At 38.3% G+C, this 12,052-nt stretch overlaps 1 protein-coding gene across 1 annotated transcript in view; it reads left to right on the top strand.

The window, feature by feature from the left end:
• Positions 1–325: 325 nt before the first annotated feature.
• Positions 326–12,052, top strand: part of abhd12 (abhydrolase domain containing 12, lysophospholipase) — a 35,416-nt gene continuing 23,689 nt past the window's right edge. Inside the window, exon 1 of the mRNA XM_053510083.1 lies at positions 326–667. Within this exon, the coding sequence (XP_053366058.1) occupies positions 546–667 (122 nt within the window). The 5' untranslated portion in view covers positions 326–545. The remainder of the gene's footprint in view (positions 668–12,052) is intronic.

The raw sequence follows: 12,052 nt of genomic DNA, 5'->3' as shown, positions 1-12,052 counted from the left end.
TTAAAAACCGACAAATTAAAGTGCACAGTGTAGTCGCAGATCAAACAGGAAGCAGTTTTGTCACACAGCAACTGTTTTGCCCACCCGAATTCGTATGGCGTATAGATTCACAGCGCGTTTGTAGCAAAAACGGGTGGGTTTAACAATACCTCACGATTTCCAAGATGGCCGCCGCAGCTCGTCTCTGATTGGCTGTTGGAACACAGACCAACGCTTGCTTGAATCCTATTGGTCGTAGGGTATATGACGTAGGATAGAATATGCTTGTCGCTAATTGGCTCAGGGAAAAGGTTGCATTGATCAGCTGCTCTTTGCAGACCTCGCAGTTTGTGAAAACAATGTAGAAGTGCTAGAGAGAGAGAGAGAGAGAGAGAGAACACGGCCGCGCTGTCAGACCTGAGCGAAGCTTCGGATCAAAATCGGCACCTGTTTCTGGTTATCCGGAAACCAAACGCAGTCTGATTCATCTTTATTGTCAATAACTCGCATCATCTCATCTTCATCCTCATCTGTTCCGCATCTGGTCCTGTCCTGTCATTTCAGCGATGCGAAGGCGGAATAATTCGCCCTCTGATGAGCACCAGCGCTCCGTTACAGACACGCTGTTGAAAGACAAGGGAGAAGGTGACACGGAGACCGAGAAAGACATGGGGCGAAAATGCAGAAGGTAAGTCATGCACGGTGCAGACCACAACCCGATTAATCGCCCGATTAATCGATGCAGTGCTGCGCGTGGGCACCTTTTTAAAGAGTCATGGTGCTGACTGGTGTGTCACTGAATGTTGGATTGTATCCCTTTAATGAACTTTCATCAAACAGTAATGGATACATTGATGTCTTTTAACCTCATGTCCAGTCTCGCTGAAGTCACTAATGTTTTGCAGTGTTATTATTATTATTATTATTATTATTATTATTATAACATGAGTCATTAAATTACATTTTATTTGTACTGCGCTTTTTTATCACGGCCATTGTTGCGAAACTGCTTTATAGAATCAAAAAGAAAATTAGGGAAATGAGAATAAAACGTATGAGGAAATATGTATACTGTACCCGTCAGATATCCTCCTCAGTTTTTTTTATGGCTTTTTTTTCATGCCAATATATAAGTTTTCACGTGTTTTAACACTAAACTATTAGGAACAGTACCATGTACTAATTTTGCAACATAAATATTTACACAAAGTCAGCTAAATTTCCATATAAAATTTAATACTGTATATTTTTTTAGTCCTGTAGAGAGAACACAAAGCAACCGTAGAGGAAAACACAGGTTGGGTCGGTGAATTATTACTGTATTTACCCTACAGTACTTATACCAAAGAAAACAACAGCGCATACCGAAGAAAACACGCTTGCCTGAATTACAGTACATACAGGAGTAACATCTGTATTTTACATTCTAGCACTGCGGGAGACACAGCAGTACAGTACCGTGCATTACACGGGTTTACCTTTGCATTCTTTCTTTTTTTGTATTAAGCTGTGTTTGAAATTAAATATAATTAAAGTGTTTTGGGAGCAGATTTGGGGTTTAAACTATAAAAATAGGCATTTATAGTTCGACCACGTCCAAAATTTGCCTTTTTTTCCCCCACAAATCGCGAGTGCTCTAGGAACGTACTGTAACCCTCATGAATTTCATGGAGTTGAAATCAGTAAGTTAGTAGGATCAGATTAGCGTTTAACACACTGTCACCTCGCACCTCCAAGGTTAGGGGTTTGATTCCCACCTCGAATCTGTTTGCATGGAGTTTGCATGTTTCCTCCATGTACTCCAGTTTCCTCCCACAGTCCAAAGGCATGCAGATTAGGCTAATTGGCGTTCCCAAATAGTGTGTGAATCGTAGTGTGTGAATAAGTGCAGTGTCTGGCCTGCGATGGATTGGCACTTCGTCCAGGTTGTACCCTGCCTCGTGCCCCAAGTCTCCTGGGATAGGCTCCAGGCCCCCCGCGACCCTGTACTCAGGATAAAGTGGAATAGACGACAACTAAAATGTCTCTGTTGAACTAGCAAGCAAAGACTCCCTGAGATGGCAATAGGACGAAACCTTGAGAATCAACAGGGTACACATCCACATTTGGGTGATATTAGATAGCAGGGATTGTCTTGCAGTCATATTGTGTGTTATGTGGCAGGAAGTTCAGTATAACAGGAGATATGTTTAGGATGTGACTGAGCCCAATCATTTACATGCTCTCAGAGTCTATAGCTGCTAAAGCTTGTTCATTCTGAACTTTTAAAGTCTGCCTGGTATCTGCATCGAGAGTTCAGAAGAATTATAATGTCATCTAGTTTAGTGATTAAAATGCCATTACTCAGGATCAACTTCAAGTCTTGAGCAACTCACACACAGACCCACCCATGTGTATTGCTGGAGTCTTTAAATATTTCCAGTGAAACGTCATGCACTGTCATAACAAAAAAAATAAAATAATAATGATGGGGTTTAATGTGTGAACTCTTGTCTTGGGTGTATTTAATTCTTTTTTTTTTTTTACTTTTTAGTTACTAAGAATTGCGTATTGGTGTTATAATGAAACACACAGATAAGTGAAAAGTAAATAAATGCCCATATGCACTAAATTTGTTACACATTTAAGCAAGTAACCCATTAGATATGAATGCTTTGTTGATTTTAACCCATTCGCAAGGGGGAGTCGTTCTCAATATATCTCTGAAGACGTCTTTCAGACGGTCCAGGTCGACCGGGTCGTGATTCCTTTCGTGTTTTACCTTTTTTCTATAAATTCCACTGTAAATCTGTGTCAGGCATTCTCTGGGACGGTCCACCCTGAGAGTGATTAACCATCCTTTTAACAATAGGAAATATCTTTAGTCTTCTCGTGTATGCATGGGTTGATCTGAAACAAAGGAAACAAATAGTAGGCGTAACAATGGCGAAACAAGTTTTGGTGCATATGTTTATTCCTAAAGCTGTTGGTGTCTGTTTACATCTTACATGTCTGTGTAATTTGATCTTAAAATGGACTTATTGATTGGGTTACATTTACATTGTTTGTTCTTCAGAGGGCAGAGCATGGCGGGGCTGCATACGACTGCAGGATAATATAAAGATAAAAATTGATTCGATACTGAATATAGAGATAGAGGGTCGAAATACTTGATTAGTATGAGATTAGGCAATTTCTGATCTTGCATGTTTATAATAGGCCACCATAACATCTATGCTAAATTAGATTAGATAAGATAAAATGAAATTATTTTTCACATGTACTTTACAGTCCAGTGAAATGATTTTTATCTTTTTTTTTTTTTTTTTTTTGCATATCTCAGTTAGAAAGTTCATTTAGGAGCACAGAGTCAGCCAGGACACAACGTCTCTGGAGCAGACAGGGTTAAAGGCTTTGCTCAAGGGCTCAACAGTGGCAGCTTGGCGGTGCTTTGGCTCGAACCCCTGACCTTCAGATCAGTAACCCAGAGCCTTATCCATTTGAACCACCTTATTAAAAGAAGATGAGATGATATAAGAGAGTGCTTTGGAGCACACTAAAGTGCTCCAAAGCAAAAAAAAAAAAAGTTATCAAGATCATTCTTTTTTTTTTTTTTTATGAAAGAACTGGGGATGGTGCTTTCCCGAATGTAAAGAGTAAATCTTTCCAGATTTTGTGTAAAATGTCTGGCAACTGCTCAACATCTTTATCAGTCGCTTGCACCCCTTTTTTTCCTCCCCGAGGCATTTAGTACTCAAGTCCAAAACATTGGATTTAGCAACACACTGGTTCTTTAGCTTACCCAGTGGGCTAGCTGATACATTTATAACTTGTCCAGCCCATGAATCATAAAACTGGCATTTGTGCTAAACTAAATAAAATGTCTTTTTTGGCACTTGGCTAGTTTATGCATTAATCTGCCAGTGTAAAGTATTATAGGCTCTTTGGGAGGATGTGATTTCTCTAATCTGTCTGTAAATAGATCTCGGAGGACTCGAGTGTTGCAAAGACTTGACAACAAACCCTCTCTCTCTGCGTGCTTAGGGTTTGATCAGCTATAGAGCTGAGAGTTTTTATTTATTCTCTGAAATAAATCAGATAACCCACTTTACTATATTGCACGATCAGATTGAAAATTGCACACTGAAGGGCTTTTGTTCCGACTGATTTATCTGATTAATTAATTATCATGTGGGTTATCGTGTCATAAAGCAGTGCCATAATGCAGGATGTAAAAATGATGAAACCATTACATTCTGCAAGCTTGTGGCTCACTGGGACAGAAACTTAACACTTCTGAACGTTGACTTAAAGAGCTCTGGTTTGCAGATTGTGGTTTTTATTTGTCTGTTAACACAATATACACTGGTGAAGTTATGAAGCTGCAGCAAAATGGTTCAATGTACACGAAGGTCGTGCCATTAACATGCAGCTACAGCCATGTTCATAAGTATTTGGACAGTGATGTACTTTTTATATTTTTGCATCTTTGCACAACTACAATGGATTTTAAATCAATCGATATGTAATTGAAGTGTAAATATTGCACTAATTGTTTGGGAATCACAGACGTTTGTTTTACAGCCAGTTTTAAAAGTCTGTCAGTTTTTACAGGCTCAAAAGTAAATGATGAGTGCTGAATTTGCTTTTCATGGAAACACCTTAAAGGGGAGGTATTATGCAAAATTCCCCTTTTAGTTATTTTTACAGTTCTTCAGTAGTGATGGAAAGTTTGAATCATTCTAGTGACTCGGTTCTTTGAATCTTGTTCATCAAAATGAACAAATCTTTTTTGTGTCATTTAGTTTATTTCATTCTTTTGATCAGTAATAAAATAAAATCTTACATTTTCAATAAACAGACTCCCAATATGTCTCCATACACACATTTTGTCTATAGTTCCAGTAATGAAAAATATTACAATGCAACTAAGGACATATTATAATAAACATAATGAGCAGCTCACCTCTCATATCTTCTAGTCCAAGTCGTTCGGTCTTCGTTCTGAATCTATTGCACTGCATACTGTAGCGTCTATGGGAGTCACGTGACAAAAGAACAAACAATTCGGACCAAAAAGACTCAAAGTTAACTACTCATTTCTGTTTCCTGTACATAACCTACGAGGGTTTTGCGATGATTCGCGCATGTGCGCCTAGTAGAAAATGAACAAATCACTCTCCAAGACTACTCGTTCTTCTGAGTCACGTTAAAGATTCGTTCAAAAAGAATGAATCGTTCATGAACTATTTATCACTATTCTCCAGTGTGGCTCGGGTGGATAAGGCTCTAGGTTGTTGATTTGAGGATCCGGGTTCGAGCCCTTGCGTCAGCGGGTTGCCACACACAGCTCATACTTCCCAGTCACTGCATGCAGTGCCGGTCCCAAACCCGGTCAGAAAAAATGAGAGGGTGGCATCAGGAAGGGCATCCGGGGTAAAAACCTGTTCCAGGTTCCGTGTATGGATCAGGTGGTCTGTTGTGGTGACCCCTTGATGGGAGCAGCTGTTTAGATAGAGCAGTTTAAATGGTTTTTCAGTGTGCATGTACACTTGTGTATTGGCCAAACAGAAAGGCAAATAGATTTTTCTCTTATTGTCATTTATATGAGGAAAAATTACCCTACCCAGGCTTGTTGCTTAGCTCAGCTCAGCTCGGCACATGCAAATAACTGTAGAGCAGGGATGCCTTCAGCGTTCAAAACTACTATACAAAGCATTAAACAGTAATTAATAAATCAAAGTCAACTAACTGTGTGACAACTCTTTGCTTAAAAAAATGGTCTCAGGATACAGTTTGTGCAGTTGTATAAGGAAATTAGCTGCTTTGCATCCAGCAGAACCAGCCACAGTCTTAAAAAATGGAATGCACTCTTTAAGATGGTTATTTAACTCATTGGTCTGGTTTAACAGGCCACAAAACAATAAAACTGTGCTTAGGTTAATGAAGCGTGGAAAACTTAAACATGAGAGCTGTTCATTCATTGGTCACAAATGCAGAAACAGAAAGAGATTCATCCTTTACCATGGAGAAATCGCATGAGTGTGGAAAAACCCAGAGCTGGTGCTCAATCAAATGTTAATAATGATGATAATGTACAGTATTGTGCAAAAACATTTCAGCATCAGCATTAAATTAATCACCGACCTGATCATGTGTCATCATGGGCACGTTTCTCACTAGTTTATGCCTTAAGTTAGTTGTTTATTTATGGTTAAAGGATCCTGGGTTATTGTGTGGCTTAACAAACAAAAAAAGTCCTTCAGAAAGCCCGGAGAATTATTCCTCAAGACTAAACATACAAGATAGTCCAGCTCTTTGGAAGCAAAAGATAAAAAAAATGCATGGTTGTTCAAGACTTTTGCACAGTACTGTATATTATATAACTAGTTTAAAAAAGTTTTGTGGATTGCTTCCAGTATTTATTTTATTATTTTCTTCATCGTTCCAAATAACCAGAAAATGCAACTCTTCAGCTCTGCCCCTTGCATCTCAATCCGACAGCTTGTCAAGTCGGCTTTATTGTCACTTCAACCATATACAGTTGGTACACAGTGAAACGAAACAACGTTTCTCAAAGGACCAAGGTGCTACATGCAACATAAATTTACAACATAAGTGAACAGAAAAACTAACTAGCTAATTAAGAAACCTAATTAGCTGGCTAGCTAAGACAAGACTGATTGACATGACAACATAAATTAACAAACAACTAATTAGCTAATTTATAAATCTAATTAACTTGCTAGATTTTATTTTGTGCAAAAATTATTCCCATTCCGAGTTTTTTGGGATTGTGTGCGATTCCAAGTGGTTAATTCTATGCAGAATTAACACAATATTTTCACAATGTTCACAATCAATCAATCAATCTTTATTCATCCATGGACACTATGGACAACTCCACGCACATCTACACTACATGTTTACGTTTACATTCTGGACCATTGCACAAAGACACTTTAATAACCTTTGCACAAAGTCACTTTTTCTATGCATATTTGCACACCATTATATTTCTATTTGTACAGTACATTTCTATTTTCAGTTTCTATTTTTCGTTCTATTTTTCCTAGTTACATTTTATTTTATTTATTTTATTTTTTTATTTAAATTTTCTGTAGTATTTCTTTTATCCATATTTATTACTATTATAAGCTTTAATTCTCTTTTTAAGGTCACCGGCGGTCGTGTAAGCATTTCACTGCATTTCGTGCTGTGTATGACTGTGTAAGTGACAAATAAAATTTGAATTTGATTTGATTGATTTTGATTTGAAACCGCTTTCTTATTGTGTAATGAACTGCAGGTTGTTTTGGTCCACACCCGAGTGTGAATGCTTTCTCTTTAACTCGCACTGATGGGGGAAACTCAAACAGACTAAACTACGCATATCTAAGAGTAGCTTTAATTGGGCAATTTGGAAATGTATGGTTTGTGATTTTTTTTTTAAATGAAAAGTGGGAACTCGCTCACACTCACTCATCATTTTTACCACTTAATCCTGTACACAGGGTCACGGAGGGCCTGGACCCTATCCCAGGAAACATGGGGCACGAGACGGGGTACCCCCTGGACAGGGTGACAATCCATCACACATATACACACTCACACTTTCATTAACACACTTCTGTCGATTTGGGAACGTTAGCCTTTAGCCTAACCTGCATGTCTTTGGACTGTGGAAGGAAACCGGTGTACCCTGAGAAAACCCACCAAGTTTGGGGAGAACATGCAAACTCCATGCATGCAGAGGCGGAGTACCTGCACGAACCTGCACGGGAATCGGATCCGGACCCAGGACGTGCAAGGCGACAGTCCTAACAAGAAGTGATCAGTAGTTGTCCATAATTCCTGTTACTCATGTTTGTGCAACTGCAGTGAAGCCATCTTTTAAAAATCATGTTCTTTTATTAATAATACAGGATGAAAGGACACTCATTCACTTGTAGATGTGTATGAAGGAAAGAAAAGTGCTTTCCTCCATAGAGAGAAAGTAGGCAATTTATTGTACAGGTGGGGGTTTGTTGGTGGAGAAAGAGATCGAGGAAGGCTTTGTATTTTTGTTGCAGTGGGTAAAAGCGAAAAAAATGTGTGTAAGCATGACAGTAGGCCTTTTCCCTCCATGGCCTTTAGTGCAGCCTGAGCTCAGCATGCAAACACTGCACGATCAGCAGAAACACTCCTGAATTTAGAAGAACCGATATCTCGTTTTGCTTATCTAAGAGACCAGAAGATCAGGCCACAGTTTCTGTTCATGTTCAAGCTGTGGGCTTAAAAACACAATGCTAAACACATTTACATGACTTTAAAATACAAAACACTCTTTACGGCCTCCCTGTTTTGACGCCACGGTTGAAGTTGTTCAATCCTGTGTTGTATCACAGTAGGCAATTATTACAGCTTACGCTTAATGTCTGAAAACTGTTTATTTAACTGTTTATGTTTATTGCACAAGATTGGAAACGGGTGCTGTTCTGTTTTGGGTAAATCACGGCACGGCACGTCACGTCCGGTATCAGTACAGAGAGGCTTGAGATCTGGTTCGTTAACTTTAAGTAGGAACAATATAAGGAAGAAAGAAATGAGACAGATCTGTATGTATGTTCATAATCACTTCTCATTCGAGTCAAATTCAGATAGTTGATCAAATAGAAAGTATTAATTTTCAAGGAAATAAGCGTCATGATGACATAATGGCCATGAAGTGGTGTTTCTGTTTTTCAATGTTTTTCAGTGTATTTATTTTTAAAAGTCCAGAATGCTGTCGTAGTCCAACAGCGGACAACAGAATGAAATCCAAGTGACGTGGGCTGAACAATAAAGTGCTGACTCATCGTATTTATCTCTTCAAGTTGGACTTCTGTTCTGCTGCTTGGTGACGTGTGCGTGTAGTAAATTAGTCAATTGGTTCTTGATTTTACATTCAAGGGGACATACTATGCAAAAATTCAGATAGGTTTCCAGTGTGTGTGAACAAAGAATGGGACGAGGAGGGCGACATCCCTGTTTTTTGTTCTTTTTTCCATTTTCCTGTATTGTCTATTAGCATTACGTAATCTAATATGACCTCATATAAGGGAAACCCTTACTCCAGAGTGCACCAGTTGATTTTAGTTCAATTATTAGTCATTCTGACCATGCTGTATGGAAATATTTATCAAGACACTGACTAATAGCTAATAAAGATGTAGTAAAGTGCCGTATTAGTGTGTCACTGTATCGTAGCAGCCATAGCGTTAATTATTACTGTACTGTACCACCGCGGTTTTACGTCTGATCTGAAACACAAGCCGTATGGTACCTGATGCTACTGTAATCGAACCTGCTGTCGCTATTCACGAAAGGCCTTGGTGTGAAGTACCGACACAAGGCAGGTAAAGTTCACTTTAACCCAGTCCAGTTCAGGAAATTGAAACTCAACCAGCTAGTGCCAGCTGTCTCAGGAGGTGTACAGGTATGATCAGGTTCTGTAATAGTAATAGCAATGATATTATTGTGCTCACGTTGTTTATTTCCAGAAACAGTAAGAGGAGATGATATAAGATATGCAAGATTATAGCCTTGTATCTGTACTTTTGCATTCTTTCATCTCATTGAGCGTTCAAAATAAATACCGTTAATGTCCTGCTTAACCCTGTAGAATGTTCTGCTCAGCTATTTGGTAGAGCAAATTTTGAGCCGCTATACTGAACCATATCGAAAAACCTGTTGAACTTTAAACTCAACCTGATTGTGCAATCCCTACTGCTCAGATAAGATATACTATGCTAAAAAATCTATAGGATGCTGTGTGTTTAAATAGTTCGCCTTTTGTAGCATATGATCTAAAGCCCAAAAAAATGGTTGCTTTTAAAATTGTATGTTAAACAAACATAAATAAAAAAAATATGGTGGTTAATGTTTTTTTTTTATTTATCTTTTTCTGTTGTGTTTTTTTTCTTGTTGTTTTGTAAATACTGTATATTAATCCTTTTATCATGAAGTGACATCTCAGCCATTTGGAAGAGATCTATGCTCTGGGTCTGTAAAATAAAAAATAAAAAAATCATTGCTATTATTGCCCCAAGAAAATAAAATTCTCTGTTTAAGTAAAGATGTAGACTCTAGAACAGTGGTTCTCAAACTTTCAAGCCAGCACCCCCAACTGAAGATCGACAAGATCCTGCGACCCCCACTATCAACAACAAGCAATAAACATAACAAGCTGTTCACAGTATTTTGACTACATTTACTATACATCAAAATAATTTTGGCTTACCTTTTAATGGAAAGGGTGTACTTGTTTTTTTTTTTTGTTTTGCTTGTTGAGCAATTATGTGTTTTGCCGAGCTTCATTCTTTCATGAGCAAGCACTTCTGAACAGATTACACATTGAGGGAAATCTACGTTGTCAACAGTAGAGCAAGTGAATCCATACTTTATGAATTCTTCCTGATATTTTCGACGTTTCCTACTCTGGTCTGACGGGGTTTTGCTCTTATGCTTGGTCGATGTACATGGTTCCGATGACTCAAGCAAACTGTCCACAATTTCCTCAACATTTTTAGATTTGCGAATAACATTTATCAATCTCGGCAGTTGCGGTTTTTACGTGCAGTTGTGCACAGTGGCGTTATATCTTAGTGTCGTGAATTTATTTTTTTTAAACACTCAGTTTAAACACTCACACTCAATCAGTAATATCTTTACAAATCAGAAAATATTTATTTATAGCACTTACTTGTAATACTGAAAAGTGTGTATTATAATCACAAAAAAAGACAATTTTTTAATCCCTCTCGTGACCCCATGAAATTATACCGCGACCCCCAGTTTGGGAACCACTGCTCTAGAAAAATGTACATGTCCACTTTGTGTATTACTAGCTGTTTCAAGGAATAGAAAGAAAATGTTTACATTAATGCGTCTGTATATAAAATGTTTGTGTGTCTGCTTTATAAAACAGGCAATGTTATTTTTTCTCCCACCAGTTCTAGGGTTCACTTTTTTTTTTTTTGTATTTTTGCCTCTGGTATACCACCATCTAAAATATATTAGTCAAGATGGGATAAAAGTGATGGACTTTTATCTTTAAAGGGGTTTAAAAAAAATATTGCATTAAGCATTAAGAATCCCGACAGAGCAGTGTTTCTGTGTGTGCGTGCGCGTGTGTGAAGGCGAGAGGATAGGAAGCAGGAGGGGACTACTGTGTAGGATGACTTTCTCACACACACAGACACACACACACACACTAACTTCTTTAATAAGGAACCTCTCTAATGACACTTGCTTGCATGCACAGATGCGCGCACACACACACACACACACACACACACTAACAAAATCAGTGCTCTCTTGCAGAGCGATTCTGGATCTTTAACAAGAAGCCTCTCTAATGCCACTTGCTTTTGCTTTACGTGCACGCACACACTGTCACAGTGTTATAGTAAACAGTACACACGTGTACGGATGTTGACTATACGAGTGACACACGTGCATCGAGACTGAGCTTAGGAGACGATTACCCACAATCCCAAAGTTTAGGAGAGACAAGAACCATTGGCTCAATTGTGATCATGTGATGCTCGGCAGACTAAGCACATGCATACTACTTGTATATCAATTTTATAAATTTTTTTGCTCGTCTTTTGTGCAATCCAGTTATTCGCTTTGCCATTACTTTACTGCAACCACATTCTGTTACTGCACGTCTGTCGGTCTTTATGCCTTCAAGAAGTTGGGTTGAAGTCAGGTGACTAATTTGCCACTTTAATACATTTATTTATTTGTTTTGGATTTATTTCGCTGTATGTTTTGGATCATGTTCCACTGGTAGCTGTACATGATATAATGCTGCCTCCAGCATAGTTTCTAGATGGGTATGCTTTGGATCATGAGCCCTTCCTTTTCTTCTATTCCCTTTGTTCTGGTAAAAGTTGATCTTCAAAACCAAGCAGCTTTTTAATATTTCTTTGTAGCAAAGTCTAACCTGACCTTTCTGTTTTTTAAATGTTACAAGTGGCTTGTAACTTTTTTGTAGACCTTGAAAACGATACACCTACCTCCTCTAAACTGTCCCTAACTTGGATAGGTTTTTTTTTTAAACACCAAG

Source organism: Clarias gariepinus, chromosome 13, assembly GCF_024256425.1.
Source record: "Clarias gariepinus isolate MV-2021 ecotype Netherlands chromosome 13, CGAR_prim_01v2, whole genome shotgun sequence".
Classification (NCBI taxonomy): domain Eukaryota; kingdom Metazoa; phylum Chordata; class Actinopteri; order Siluriformes; family Clariidae; genus Clarias; species Clarias gariepinus.
The sequence above is the reverse complement of the archived record's forward strand: the minus strand, read 5'-3'. Positions and strand labels throughout refer to the sequence as shown.